Raw genomic sequence first — 16,740 nt, forward strand, 5'->3', positions numbered from 1 at the left:
GCTTGTTGCCAAGGCAACATTTAGGATGGGTCTGGTGGTGGATGGACTCACAAACATGCACACTGCTTTACACTCACTTTTATACACACAAATGCATTGCAACCTGTTAAATGCTGCCACTGTGAACTCCACACACAGACACATTTATGCATGCGGATGAGACAGCGACAGCAGGCTCTGCATTTGGAAGGTACACTAAAGTGCTCTTTGCCTCTCATCTCATCTCCACGCCCCACAACCAATCTTCAACCCGCTGCCTTCATTCACAATACATGCTCTCTTGTTCATTTGTTCTGAAAGGCAAGCAGACAAGCCTATTCTCTGCCCGCATTTTTCTCCTCATACAGACAAGGAGAAAGCTGCAGACAAACACGGAGAACAGCCCAGAGACTTCCAGCTCAGGGTATAAAACCCCCATCCCCATTCCAGAGGACTGATTATAGATGTCAGCTCACACAAATTCAGTCTGGCTTTTCAGCTCTGCAAGGTTTTTTCTTTTTTTTCCTTCCCACCAAAATTAAAAAATGTGAGTAGATGAAATTTTAATTGGGACCATGCTCATCTATTGTGCGCCTAAACCAATCACATGCAGGCCGTGTCTTCATGGCTGGTTCACATCCTGTTCACTCTGTCCCTGAAGACCCAGAGCAGGATCTGTGTGTGTGTCTGTAACTGTCTCTGTTTGATCAGAAAGTTGTTATTGTGAGAGGGGTGAGGGGTTTGAACAGATGACAGTCTGACTGCAGATGAATTGTTGAAACACTGCTTGAAGGATTCCAAATCAGTTTTGACCTAAAGAAGACTTCCAACATCCTAAATGAGCTGCATTTGTTAGCTCGTCGCTACTACAAACAGTTAATCAGAGGCCTTAAAGTGTGGTTAAACTCTGATAGCCCTGTACACAGTAACTGGGCGAGTATGTGTTCATGGGCATGATGATAAAATTTGCATTGTACATGATTTACTCAGTAACCTGGATGATAAATCGTTTTGCTCAGACATCCTTTTTTCTGCTGGCTTCTGTTATTTTATTTCTGTGTCTGTTCAAGACTTTGAGTCTAGCAATAAATGCACATACTACCTACATTCTACAATATCGAGCTGTAAAGTTCACATTCATTTGTACTTTACGGATGTTTCTGGATGGTTTTTGTGCCACCATGGCTCCAAAAGCACAATCTTTGTGTCAGCTCATTTGTGACTATTTGTCGTGTGTGCAGCACAACATCATCAGCATGATGGTCAAAACAAGGTTTCAGAACCAACTTTACATATATATGTATATTCTTAAATAAATGTTCAAATCAAACACATAACGAATGTAAGGTGAGGAAATACTACAGAATGAAGGAAAATTGTACACATAGACTGAGTGGAAGAGAGGGTTAATAGGGGCCGAGTTTCTGTTAATACTGGTCATAAAGCAATTTCTTCATACAGTGAACACTGTCAATACATGGACTTTATGTATTGATACAGAATGTAAAGCCATGAAGCAAATTTGTAATAGCTCAGGTGGTCAGGCAGTCACAGAAGCAGGAAGGTCTCTGTGTAAGCTGTCAATCAACAACAGTCATGCCCTTAATTATAAGAAAGTTATATAAATAATCACTACCCATAAAGTTGTCGTTAAAAACAGAACTTATAAATAGAAGCTGGAACAGTTCTTTGTACCAGTTTTTGACACACATTACATGACTTCAGGGTCAAACTAACATTCATTGCAGACTTCATCCCTTCCTTATCCTTACCAGAGAGCAGTAACAGAATGACCTTGTTCCTGTATCATAAACAATTACATCAGTTTACTGGGATGGTGGCATCTGAAGCAGACAGAGGAGTAGTTCATTCACAGTCCCTTGAAAAGCAGTAAATAGGTTTGGTTTAGGGCTGCAACAATTACTTTTAGTAACATTTGAGGGCAAAATGCATCGACAACTAATTTGGTACTCGATGACTCAGTGACGTCATCAGGGATGATTCTCTCGTGGCGTAGCGGGATGATCAGTGTTCTGGGTGCAAGAGGCCCCAGGTTCAAAATGCAGGTGAGCCGTATGAACACACACACACAGCGCCGGGCATGGAGACGGTCGCAGGCTGAAGCAATGACACTGCAGCGGTCCAAAGCAGGTATCCACCTGTTACTAGATGCAGCCGTATCTATGGAAAAATGATGACATTTACCGAGTACTGGAGTAAAAGCAAAAATAATCGGCGAGCACCCGAGTATCAAAATACTCGTTCATTGCAGCCCTAGTTTGTTTTTTTACGCCTATTGATAGCTTAAGTTTAACTGAGGGCTGGTGACATTTCTGTGAAGGCCACTTCAATCCACCACAGATCCCAAAGGTATTCACTGACATATGGCGACCTAGAAGAGGAACCACTAAAAATTTCAATGGCTTTCATTCAAAACTCAGACTCAGACATAAATGTGTATACTGTATACAGCCTGTGGTAACTAATTCTCCTATGATCAGCAGGGCTTTCTTTTCTACTTGGAAAATCAATCAGAGCGGCAAAATGTTCAAATGGTAGATAAGCTCTGAAATAAATGAGCAACAGCTGCCAGTGGACATAAATAAAGGTTAATTTCCTGCCCTTGAGTTTTTTGTTGATGCGCCGCCTGAGCTCAGCACTCCTCCAGATTGAAGTGCGAAAACAATGTCGGCAGGTGTGCGTTTGATCTCAGTGAATGACATTTACCCAGGTACCCTTGAGACTGAGTGGTAAAGTACTGTAAAGACCTTTTGTAGCCTCACCTCTGATAAGAAAAAAACAACTCACTGAAGCTGAATGAGCTGGAACACTTGGTTAGTCAGTGCGGGGTGTGATCCTGGTATAGGGAGATGTACACAGCCTGATTTTTGTGTGTTTTTTTCCACTCTTGAATCTGTCTACCCCCACTGACTGCCTCCACAACACTACTGAATTGTCGTTGCTTTTGTCTTCCTCATCTCGCTCTGAGCATCATTTCCCTCCCATCTCTCTTGTTTGTTCCATTCTTCCTCTTGTCTCTACCCTTACGTATCACTAATTAACACCTACTGTAGGCTTTATCAGCCTTAGCAAACCCCCAAGGACAGAGCTGGAAAGACAGGCAGAGGGAGGGAAATAAATACAATAAGACATGAGAGAAACCAACTGAGCAAGAGAGAAGCTGCTACTTGTGAAACAGAAACAGATAAAGGCTGTAGTGGCTGTTAGATGTTGCTGTCTGCAGCCCAGTCACTGGATTTTTTTAATGAAAAAGAAAAGATGAATCAGTTAAATTAAGCTGAATGAATAAATGAACTTTATGCGTGAGGTGTTAATGTACATAGTCTACTCATACTCATCAACATACTCCTGAAAAGATCTGTCTTTGTAAAACCATCAGAGCACTGAGGACGACATCAAATGATGCTGTAGATCTCAAGGTACTTGAGGAGAATAAATTTGTCTGTGTGTTGAGGTGACAGGAAGAATTGTGTGTGTGTGTGTGTGTGTGTGTGTGTGTGTGGTCCATTTTCATGGCTGGAGCCTCAGCTGGTGTTTATCAGTAAGGCTGGAACTCATGTGTGTGGGGAGACTGATGATTTAGACGGATCATTTCTGGCCGGTAAATGTCCTGTTTTAAAATGACATACAAATGCACATGCACGCAAACAGACACTCAATATTTCACCATAGAAACAAGGTACAAAAATAAACACACACACACATACATGCATGGCAGCAAAAGCAAGTTGGTCTGAAAAGAGAAGGAAAACAACCACAGGCAAATACAACAACACCCAAATTTGCAAGCATTAACTAACAAACTAACAACGAACGCACACACAGGTTGAGTAAAGTGGTTACATGTTTTATGTGGCTGCTGCATTAGTTGTGCAAATTTATTGCAAGTATTGATTAAGCATGTACATTCAACGCACAAAGCAAAGCACTGAGTCAACAATACACTGAAAAATGACTGTTTATATCCACAGCCCTCTATAGCCGTGAATTATGAACTATTGACTTCGCACCTGTGCGCACAATCACACAGAAACACAACAGACAGACACACACACACACACACACTGAGCAGCATGCAAAAGCAACTCGAACACCTGCCACAACAAAGAGCTACCTGCTACCAAACACAAAGACAAACTCAGACAGACACTGCACACAGGACATAAAACAGGCTCTCTCTCACACACGACACGCTTTTTGGCAGGTAAAATCGCACTGCATCATCTGATTAAAAGAAGTGCAATATTTTTTTAAATTATTTGGTGTCCACAGAGGACAGTTTGCACCACAGAACAGTGCCATTAATAACAGCTGAGGCCTGTGTGTATCTTGGCACACGGACAAACTTAGACAACACAAGGAGCAGACAGGTTGTGACTTACCTCCACCTCCACCCAACAGAGTCTTGTTGGCTGCAAGAGAAACAAGAAAGAAGGAAAACCATGAATATAACTGAACACAGCTTAGACAACCACTGTATACATTTGGCTTGTTAAATGTTTAAAGTGAATATTGTAGGTCATATTTTATGCCTGGTCCAGAACCAGCTCTATGTATGCCCCTAATCTGAAGCCCACTGCATTAATCAATAATGAAAATAGATGCTAGTTGCATTCATTCATATTCAATCATACATATTTGCATTTTTTAACCCACAAATACCAGTATTACTAAACAATATCCTAGACACAACAACACAGAAGACAACCTTGGACTGCTATTTTTTTCATATCTGAATAAATAATGCACACTTGAATCAAGAGAACCAAGCCTGTAGAACCAAAGCCTCTGCTGCTTTAAAGGTCACATTAGTAGGTGTAATTATTTTGTCACTTTCTCAGTACATCCATGATCTTCTGATAAATCCACAATCAATAAACTGTTGTCTTTTCTCCAGCTAAAATGCAGAATGTCTTAAATTAAGGGAAATTTGGGAGACATTGAATTACTGGATAAGCAAACCATAGATTTGAGACTTTTTATTTGCTGCAGAGCCAAAGCCTCCTCTGAAGACACACTAAATGTTCACCACAGTGGTAACACAATATTACAGCACTTCTTTACTGTATCTGAAATCAGAAAATACTGTCATGTAAGGAGTGGTTGATAAGTTCTTAAAAAAAGTCACTTAGAATACAGATTTACTTCTCAGCTTCTCAGTCTTCTGCATTTACACACCTAGTCTGACAGTCATGGTGCATACTGATCCATTCTTTTTTGATAACAGTCACATGACGACAACTTTATGTGGCTGGCTGAAGATGCCAAACGGCAGATGCTGGACAAGTTCGAAACTTGCGAATAACTTCCTCCATAACCATTCAAAGAGCTGAAATCACCAGCATGTGACAACAAAAGCTGTGTTTTTATCTGCACTCTTGTATGTATTCTCTTTAGAAACTCTGATCTGCAAAGAATTCTTCAAGTTCAGTATAAAAATACCCAAGCCTTCTGCCTACATTTTCTTGCAGAGGGAGGAATGTGTCTTCACACTCGTCCTTCACAACACAATGTGTTACTGGTGTCAGCATTTCCCAACAGGAGCGGCCCTCCATCCAAGTCCACAGGGCTCACAATGCTGCTGGGTTTACCAACCAGTGAGTTAATTGTACTCACCTGGAATTGCAGGTGTAACTCTGTCCCTGATTAGATGGATAGAATAAGAACCAGCAGGCTCAGAGGCCCGTCAATGAGAACTCAGCAGCACAGCACAATGAGAACAACTGACTTTGCTGCCTGCAAAGCTAGTGAATGTGTTCATGCTGAGGCTTCAGTCCAAAGAAAACTAAACAGTTCAGTGAGGAGATATAGACTGGCATTAAGGGTTTAATTTGTCCTCTAGCTTTGAAAAAGGTGAATAATACAGCAACCTGGATAACAAGGAGATTATTGTAACCTAATAAAATAACATAATGAGCTCTTTTCACAGCAAGGCAGTCACTGAATTAATGCTAGTAGCGTGGCTGGCCGCTGCAAATCATTACCTTCCCTACTTGAATCAAATCACTACAAACGCTTAAGTGTGTAAAATGTTGGCAGGGCGATAAGGCTGGCTGTGGATGCTTCTGACATATGCGATACCCAAGTGTTTTTCTCACTCACGTATCTACAAATGTGTGGAATTAGCAGTGCTAGCCTGAGGACATCTGCGCTTCCAGGAAACTCAAACCTGACCATAAACTGCTACAACTGGTGTTTTCCCTTAACCTCATGCATCAGATTTTGGTTGCTGTGACCATGTTAGAATAATCTTATAAGCACATAATTGCTCTGTGAGGGACAGTTAGAAAGTTACGTCACACATGGGACGTCTCTCTTTTTAGTTACTCTTTGCCAGAAGGCACTGTGCCAGTTGGGAACACACTCAAACTGAGCATGAGACAAGTTGGTTTAAAAAAGAACAGAAACTAAACCCCACAGATGTCTTTCTTTCTCAAGAATTCTCCCAACCTTTTCATCATACCCCACTGCATCATTAATGGTAAATACCACTTAATTTCAGCCTTAAACACACAACACTTTATGTGAACCACTGTCTCGCTCAACATCTCCCAGAGTGCAAATCTCCAGTCTCTCATTCACAGTGTGCAGGTCCACACAGCATTCTTAGACAAAAGAAGACGGTTTAATGTGACAGTGAGAGAAGATCTCACAATGAACTTAAATACAGTTTCAGATGTTAAGCCTCAGACAAATAAATTGTCTCCATTAATCCTGTGCTGATTAGCTGCAGGATGAACACAGGGGTTATATCACACACTGAGTCTTGTTAATGCTCATCTGTGTTGACTAACATGCCCTGGGGCATCTGAACTCCTGAGCACTGAAAGGTTTTCTTTCTAAAGAAAGACAAATCTGCCTGGAGGAGAAGTGATGCAGCTCTGACATGCAGCACTGGACCAAAACCTCAGTTATCACAACATGACTGGTGGTGGAGTGAATCGGTGAATCCACCTGAGACATCAGGGTTCTCTTGAAGTCTTAGTAACTTTCAGTGCAGTATATGACACTAGCTGTGAGTGTGTCCTGTTTAGTGCCAAGCAAAAAAAAACACACCATAAGAACAGTGTGTGAATTAGGAGAGTGAGGTTGCACAGGCATTGCAGTGCATTGTGGTAACAGGAACATAGTACACAAGCTAAAACGCCCTTCTTGGTACATGTCATTTCTCTGCTCCCTCTGTCTCTACGGCAACTCTCCAATAAAAAAGGCAATATTCCAAAATAAAGCCAGTAAAGATGCAGGCCAGACTGCAAATCCTGGGGTGGGATCTGACTCCATATAAGTTTTTTAAACAAATTATAAAACCTCTAATAGCTTCTTTAAGAGTTGGCTTGTATTGAAAAGTCTATAAAACATGTGAACAGGTTGCTAGGAGCTAAGTAATAACTATGAATTGCCGACCAAATCATGTTCCTCACAATGAATATAGATCCTGTCTGACTTTGTTATGTTTGGTCATCAAGAGGACTCAACAGACTGCAGCTCACGAAAACACATGCAAATAAACTACTTGGGTAAGTTTAGGAAAAGACTGTGGTTTGAGTTAAAACAGACATTTTCACAACTAAACACATTCAACAAGGCAAATTATTTCTTCTCTGTCTGCCATTATAGCTACCACCGTGACAAGTCCTGCCCCCATCAACACATTTGACATGCAGTATATACAACCAAAGGTGTGCAACAGATTCCTCGACATTCCTTGAACTATTGGCAAATAGATGGGACCATTACTTGAACACCTGAACGCCCCCCTGAGGATCAACACAGTATCAATCTATCTATCTGCATTCCTGCTACATGCCTTTGCTGTATATTTTGTATTTTTTTTCATTAGACATAAAAGAACATTAAAACAGGGAAAATATATAACACCACATGTTTGGTGGCTGTAGTGTATACAAACATGCCACAAATTCAAAACCTAATAAAACAGCAATCATCACCCCTTTGCATACAATTTAGTTCACATACTGTACATCCTTTTCATTCCAGCCCTCCTTCACACTGTCACTGTTCATGTGTATAATGGAGAGCAACACCATGGATGCCTTTGAGGAGAGACTGTAAGCATTATCCCCAGTTGTACGCCCTAATGAATCAAGACAACAAAGACATGCAAAAGAAGACGAGGAGTTCTTGAAGAGAGATCTGGGGAGGCAGTCTGATGCAGCCTGGAGGAGGCTATGACTGTTAAAAACACTGTAGCCTTCAGACATGGCTGGACAACACGCTGCATGACCTACTTCGTTTGTGCTTCACTGCCCTGTTTTAATAAATGTATCAAAACCTAATGTGCTTACCCTTCTGTTACTGTTACAGTATGTAATGTAACCATTCTGAAGCTGCACAATCATCCTGTTTTTATTTCATTATAGACAAAGAAATCCAACTTTTACCTTCCTTATTGCAGGTCTTATACTACTTATAATCTTTATTCACAAGCTAATTATTAAGACTGCCATGCACTTATACGTGTTCAATAATCCCATGTAATACTGCTCTTCTCTATGCAGATACATAGGTGCATGAGACAGAACCAGCCTCTAAGCCCTGTGGGGAAACAAAGGCTTCAAAGCAACCAAAATACCCATGTGCATGCACAATCACGCAAATGCAGAGCTACGGACACACACACAGGCATGATGGGAGACACACTGAAAGGTGCAAGAGAAACGCTAGGACGTGCGTGCACGTACACTATACTCGCCTGCAGTCACACATACACACAGACAGACAGTCGTGTATCAGTGTTTGGGTAACCATGGTGATGGTAAAGCCCAAAGGTTTGTTACTGAAACCTAGTTAATTAGAGAGAGCAAGAGGGAGAGAGAGAGAGAGAGTAATGTCGATACTCGAGGGAAAGTGTTTCACCATCTGTTAAAACCCACATGTACTCAGTTGTGTGTTTGTGCACACACACATACACACAAGCGCACTCTGGTCACAGTTGTTGCATGGGCAAACAAACACACACACACACAAGTCCCTTCTCCCATGGTGCTGGATACATGGAGGCCAACAGTTTCTTTTTCTTATTGGTATTAGATGACTAATTGGAATAGCTAATACTGAGCCGCTAAATAAAGCGTGCTAGCATCTGCTGCTGAGACACACCAATTATCGAGTGGGGAAGGGATCAGGGTGATAAGTTATACAACTACATACAGAGCGAAAGAGAGGGAGGAGGGAGGGTAAGTTGACAGGGAGGGAGGGTGTGGAGGAGGAGGGGAGTGCGAGGTGTCAGGGGATGGAGAAAGGGCGGGGGCAAGGAGGGGGGGGGGGAGAGGGAGAACGAGAGGGAGGGAGGGGTGATGGAGGGTGAGTGAGTGAGAGAGATGAAGTGAAAGAGACTTGAGGGTGGAGAAGGGAGACGCAGGACTAAATTTGCTGGGAACATAAAACAACAAGATGGAGTGTACCTCTTCTTTTTGGGAGGTAAGAAATCACACTAAGGCGGGAGAAAGAGGGAGACACAGCTTCAAGGTGGGGGGGGGGGGGGGTGGACGGATGGATGCATCAGTGAAGGATAGAAGCTAAATGTAACCTGGTCATACAGAGGAGGATGAAGTTGGCTGTGAGGGAAAGAGAGGAGACGAGCTCTCATCTGCTGTTTGCTTCAGAGTAGAAACTGATGTTTATTCGTGTGTGTGTGTGTGTGTGTGTGTGAATGTCTCTCTCTCTCTCTGTGGAATTATATTAGATGTCACGAGTAATGATGATGATGATGAAAACAAGCTACTTTCACTGAAGCTCGATGTTAAACCGGTCTTCTGCCTGCACTTTCTATGGCCCTCCATCTTATTTTTCTGCCTTCTCCTCGATATTCCCCAGGCCCCAGTGCAACCTGTTTGTGTATTGCTCCCAATCCCCCATTCTCTCTCCAGCCCTCCCTCTCCCCTACCCACCTATCCTAACCACAAAATATATATATATATATATATATATATATATATATATATATATATATATATATATATATATATATACATATATATTTTTTTTTTTTTACTCATTTCATCATCATTTATTTGGTTTTTAAAAAATAACAAATCTACTGATGCAGTGCATGAAAAAAGGTTCTAAATGTTAAAATAAAATCCCAGTACACCCAAATATAGCATCATATTTTAAGAACAGGAAGATTAAAAGAAATACTGACCCTAAAAAATGAAGAAGTTTGGAGTTGCCTCCACAGACAAACCCCTTTAATTGCAGTATTTATTAAGGATTTTAAAATTAGCTTTTCCCCACTCTGAGCATCAAAGCAAACAATCCATACAGACAAAAAAAAACATAAAAACAACATAACACATTTTATGACGACAAGCTTCCTGCAGTCTTATTCAAACATGCATAACAAACACCTCACTGCAAAGTGCATGTTAATACTGATGGCTCATTACATATATATTCTTACTAAATTCACACCTGCACTGACACAAAGTGGCTCCATTGATTTAATTAACACTAAGAAGCAGAATGACAGTAGCACAGATCCTAATCGACTCAAAATAGAAAAAAGTTAAACACAGTTCAACGTAATGCAAAAGAACAGCTATGGAGCAGAGAAACGGCCAAATGCAGGTGTTCATGTGATGCTGCTATAAAACAACAACTTCACAGAACAAACGGAATAAACTACAACTGACAGCAGAAATCTGACCTCAGTTAATTACACTGTCACCGTCATTTCACTGAAAGCTTTTATTGTATTCTCTGTGAAGATTGCATTATATATATTTGGCTTAACAATTTGTGGAAAGTCAGTTTAGTCATTTAACGGCATTAATTCAAGCTGTTGATTAAAATGTACAGTAAAATCCTATATATACTAAATGTACATCAAATGTTATGCACAATATAAGTCGTTAAATTAGTAGAGAAGTAAATAAAGCTGCACTATAAAGTGTCAAGCATAGTTTTACAAATATTTTCCATCCCCTTACTGTTCTGAAAACACTTAACTCCATATAAAACTGATACAAGCTGCACATTTGAATCACAGCAATCATGGCTGGGCTCATGTATGTGATGAAAGGAAGTTAAACAGCTGATACACTATCACAGACAACAAGGTCAGAGAGGCTCCTTCTTTCAAGAAAAGCATCATGTGATAGAAGCACTGCCTTTGTGTGTTTTTTCTAAGATGCGCTCCTCAACACCAACTCGCCCATTCACACAGCGTACGATCCACCTGTGATTCTGACTCCAGATCAGAGCTGTGATGGAGCGGCCTTAGTGTGTGTCTTGGCCCAAAAGTGCCACAACAAACAGGCGGTGTGAATGGGCTGAAGAGACTGACAAAAACAAAGGGCTACATCATCATATCCAAAAGTCTCCAGTTGTGCTTGTCCAAACTACACAATACATGATGTTAGAGAAGTGATCCACAGGTCAGCTCTCCTTCTAAACGTCAAACAACAAACCAAGCAAATCTTAGTACAAAGTCAGTGTGAGGAGGCTCCAGCAGGAGGCTTTGTTTGACCTTGTTTTTAAGATACTTTGGGCTATGTTATTGATGGTTGACAGTGCAGACAGACAGAGAGCATTGGGGGTAGGAGAAGGAGGTGAAAAGCTGCTGGAATCGAACTCACTTCATAGTCTCGGCTATAAGGCCATTTATTTGGCCAATCAGAGTTCAACCACACAACTCAGTGGTGTTTGGTAAGCTGTGTGCAAAACACTACAACCCTTCAATTATCTGTGCAATATGTCCACTTTCAGGTGCTTCAGATTTTACATTTGACCAACTTTGCTTCAGCAACAGAATTCTAATACTGGAGAGAACAGAGTACAACATCAAACAAGAGTCAGCTTCACCTGAACCTAACCTGGGCTTTAAGGGAAACATCTGATGTTTTTAACCTACTTCAGACAATAATTGGATGCACACGACTATTACACTGATACCATGGGATAACTGCACCATCAATTACAGTAATTTACCAGAGTCAGAGTAATAGTTCCTGTAGGAATATGACCTCAATTTTCATTAAGAAAAATATCCAAAGGATTGTAACACGACAAGTCTATTTAACTGTAATTGCTAACATTTACTATGCAGTCAGTCCATATTTGGTTTGAAGGCACAGCACTAAACAGGAGAGCAACTGTGTTTCTGTGTTTGATGGATGCACCTCAGTTTTTGGCATGAATAACTGATCAGAGTTGCTTCTAGTTGATACTGTGTCGTTGTGACTATGACAGTCTCTTTAAATGAATCAGTCTAAATCCTGGGAAGCTAATAGCGCCAGAGGGTGCTGGTGGTGCAGCTGCACCCGCTTCCAGAGCCCCCAGGGCCCCGCACGGGCCCTCTACAGATGCTCTGTGTGCAGATGAGCTGCGATTGTGTTTGTGTGTTTGTGTGTGTGTGTTACTGGAGAGGATTGAAGCGTGCCCATGTTAGCAACCGCGCCTGACATGACCAAGTTCTGCCAACGACTGCTACATTTAATACTGCTGTGCCTGCAGCATCTGAAGGGCTGTATGGTGACTCCTCTGTGAGAAAACTGCTCAAAGGTAATAAATGTAAATTAATTATGAGGTGTGCCTCTAAGGCAAATTTAAAAAAATCACTGGCCACAAAGTCTGAATTAAAACGCATCAATATCAATTTAAACAGTGCTGATGCTGTGATAAGGCCTCCAGGAACCATCCTGAGGTCAGTGACCACTCAGACTTCCTTTCAGTGTTCCAGGTGTCAGAAACATTTTAGAGGCTGAAATCCGCTCATGTTTGCATCTAAAGGACCCAAAACTGCGTGCATGTGGGCGGCCCCAGAGCTCCACCAGCTAGTCTGTGGCGCTTTGTGTGTCTGTCTGTGTGTGTGTGTGTATGTGTGTGTGCACCTGTCACTCTAATGCGTGGTGAGTTGTCGGTAATTGCTGGACCGTGGCGACCTGCTGAACCCCTGTAACGGAGCTCAGAGAGCCGCTGTAAAGAGTACCCCACCACCACCTCACTCACAAACACACACACGCACACACACACACACACACCGCGTGCAAGCAGCCTCGGCGTGAGATGATGAAGAAGAGGAGGAGGAGGATGGAGGATGGAGCGTGCGCTGGAGGCGACACATGTCAAGCCGTTACTAAACACAGTTGGTTTATTTAAAAAGACTGAGGCGCCCTGAAGACTTGAGGCATAGACCGAGGTGGAAATAAAGATTAGTCGCACCTAGTGCCGCTGTTTGTCGCTCAGGGAGAGATACGGAACCTTTTGAGGAAAGAGGAGTGTGTAGCCTTCACGTTTTGACATCCCCATTCGGAGTTGAAGTAGTGAAGTTGACGTAGGTTATAGATGTCGGCTGAGAGGAGCTCACTGACAGCAAGAACCAGGAGCGCAAAGACGCTGGAGAGGAGAAAACGGGACTTAGCGAGGTTAGCTCACTCTCCCTCTCCATCTCTCTCTCCCCTTCTCTCTCTCCTTCTCTCTCTCTCTCACACACACACGCGCATACACAGTCTCCAAACACATTAACCCACAGTAGAGCCCGGAGTGAAACAGCAGGGTGGGAGATAACTAGTACAGATCGCGGAGCTTCGGTGCGGACAGACATCCTTCTCCCGGTGCGTCCGCGGCGCGTCCGCACGGCTGTAGACGCTACTAACCGGGACTTAACGGACCCGCAGAAATATCTATTAACTCGAGAGGATGATATGACATGGATGCCCTGAGGGGAGCGAGTGGGAGAGGGGCGGAAAAAAGCGATACAAGAGGTATGATTTGATGCGTGTGGATGGCACGGTGAAAGCGGTTCAGGTTATGTGGCTCATGATGGTTACATGTTGATGCTTCTCTTGTTTAAAAAATATGTATGCGTGTGTGTGTGTGTGTGTGTGTGTGTGTGTGTGTGTGTGTGTATGTGTGCTTGTTTTATGAGGCTGTGTGTCCGTTTGTGCGGCTACCTGCTGGAGCAGTCAGTGGAAAAAAGTCAGATTAAAACAGCAGGGCTTCAGAGAGTTACAGGCAAAGAGAGATTAAAGTGAGAGATTATACTGTAAAGAGAAACAATTCCCACTTATATGTTTTCTCTCCTTGCTCTTTCCTGCTGCCTCACTGCGTCCCCTGTGTGTGTGTGTCTGTGTGTGTGTGAGTTGTGCACAATCCTTTGTATACATGTGTGTGATTGCATGCATCAGAAAGGCCAAAGCTCCCAACAGGCATGCCCTTCTTTACATTTCTGCATCCATTCCTCAACCTCATACTTCTCTCTCTCTCTCACACACACACACACACACAGACCTATGTGCTTGTGCTGTTCCATGTTGTGCAGGACATTAACTGTATACTAAACACACACAAACAAAATGTTGCGTCATGCAACTCATCTCTGCCCACAACTCTTAGTGGATGTAAACATAAACAGGCACCATTTGCGTGCGTGCACACACACACACACACACACACACACACACACACACACACACACACACACACACACACACACACGTCTATACAAGCCTGGGATTAGCAGTCATATGGGGGCATATTGACAGAGCAGATTAGATTGAGATTCTCTGGGCCAAAGTGGTACAGAACATGGGATTAAAGAAGAAAGGCAGAGATGGATGGATGGATGGTGAACAAGGAAGAGTGAGAGGCACAGAGGCCAAAAGAGGGCCAAGAGAGAAAACGAGAGAGCAGCACAGAGATTAAAGTGTAATGTCCTAGAGAGGCAGAGAGAAAGAGAATCGGGGGCAAGTCATGCAGTTAGAGAGGGAACTGCATTGGCAGAATGTGGCGAGAATAAAGACGAGGAGAAGGCAGCAGACACTCTTTCTCTATCGCCTTCCTTTTGATCTCCTCTGATTCACCCAACCAACAGCATGAAGGAAACGCTGCTTATATAACTCTCCATTTGAAACACAATCAACTAAGAAGGGTTTTTTTTTTTGGGGGGGGGCACAATAGGCATCATACTGATTACGAAACTGCTAAACAAAATTAAAAAAAACAAAACCTGGAAGTGGAGGTGTGTTCCTGTGCTAGCAGCCTGCTGCATTGTGTCTGTTTATTGTTTTCTGCAATCTGTTAGAGGTATCATTCATCCTAATAACAGGCGCCGCTCACACCTCGGGTGCTCAGCAGAGCCTGTGTTTAGTTCTTAACAGCACGTGTGTTAAGAGATGTGCTAAGAACAGCATGTGTCTGCTGTTGACACTTTTGTGGGCCTTAATTGAGCTCCTGACAGATTAATCTCCATAGTAGCTGCTGTCAGTCTTGTATTGTTGGATTAGTTGTAGTAATTAGTAACATGAAGATTTTTTATTTTAACCAACATTTTAGTCAAACTTCCTATAGCACTGTTTTAGTCTTCACAGATACAAAGAAGATAAATTTAGCTGCTAAATGCTTAGTGCTTCCACTGATTAGACAGTCTGTCATCACAGACAGCATGGCAGTCAAATGTTTTATGTATGCACCCTACTGTGACTACATAAAGTGCATGTAAAATCCTCTGGACAGAGCAGAACCAACTCGTCGCCATGGGAGCCAAGACGAGGCTTGTTTCAGATGAGATGTTTGCATTGTCACATGTCTCATGTTATAAAAGGGTTTTACCCTGAACTCTCCTGTTTCTTTGGTAACAGTCAGGCGTAGGTATATTCTACAGTACAAACCTGGCTGGGATCACTTCTGGTTTTGTCTGCCTGTGCAGTGGTTTAATCAGAGCAGAACAAACCAAATTAATCATATGAAAGTTGCTTAAATGTTTCAAACTTTAAGGTTGACGGATGATTTTTCAATGGTTGATTAATAGTTACTAATTTGTGCATCATTATGCCGCCAGTTTATTCCACACTGAGTGTAGCTAAGAGCCCTGCGGCCCTCCTGCCAGGGTTTTACGGTAGTATGACCTTCGAGTAATAACCACTCCCAGTTTTCATCTGTACTGAGGGCATTTCCCTGGTGGCGGTTTGTTCAGTTTACCGGTGAGTGATTGCATGTTCATGTCAAGGCACTGGACCAGTTCCCTGTGGCAAAACTGTGCTTCATGCATCTGAGAAAAAGGTCTGCTGTCCTGAGGCTCTGTTACCTTCTTATCTCTGACATGGCGACCTGAGAGACTTCTCTTGATTCGTTTTACATAATCTAAACTTCATCATATTTACAAGCTCATACCTCCCGTTCATTGAGGGAGTGGATCGATGTACGTCCCCTTCAAAGACTGTCCTAAGCTTTGTTTTCGTGCCTACAGTCATGGCATTCAGCATTAATGTTTCACTGCAAAATGTAAATAATTGAGCAGTGTGAAACCAGGACCCGACTCAGTGCTTGTCAACTTTGGCATGCACTTAACATTTCCTTTTATTAATGATTCAATATTGGAATTGGTACCTGTCCAAGTCAATGCCCGACTGGTACAAATGGACGCTGTCCATGCTGTCCTTGACTGGCCTATAGACCTTTCATTTACTTTAAAAGCTGTCTTGGGATGGGAAATGGTTAAGTTCACTGATCAATCAGATGGACTAAACTGGATCAGATGGAGCTTGATTGATCAGCAAGAGAGGCAATTGTCTTGTCATTGAGTATAAACAAAACTATATACAAACAGCATATATTGTTCCATTTTTTAATAAAGTCTCTAGCTTTGTGGCACAAAATGTTTTTTTAACTGCAAGTAGAACAAACCGAACACAGCAGGGTACATGGGGACTGTCTGCTATATATGGGTCTCCAAATATACCTGTGCATTAGTGTTTTCAGGCACCCCACCTTATTAAA

At 42.3% G+C, this 16,740-nt stretch overlaps 1 protein-coding gene across 3 annotated transcripts in view; it reads right to left on the reverse strand.

Annotated features, from left to right (window-relative positions):
- The window catches only part of macrod1 (mono-ADP ribosylhydrolase 1), a 94,186-nt gene that overhangs the window by 34,692 nt on the left and 42,754 nt on the right, over nucleotides 1-16,740 (reverse strand). For all 3 annotated transcript variants that reach the window (XM_028415655.1, XM_028415656.1, XM_028415657.1), the window contains exon 4: nucleotides 4,383-4,412. In XM_028415655.1, the coding sequence (XP_028271456.1) occupies nucleotides 4,383-4,412 (30 nt within the window). The remainder of the gene's footprint in view (nucleotides 1-4,382; nucleotides 4,413-16,740) is intronic.

Source organism: Parambassis ranga, chromosome 10, assembly GCF_900634625.1.
Source record: "Parambassis ranga chromosome 10, fParRan2.1, whole genome shotgun sequence".
Classification (NCBI taxonomy): Eukaryota; Metazoa; Chordata; class Actinopteri; family Ambassidae; genus Parambassis; species Parambassis ranga.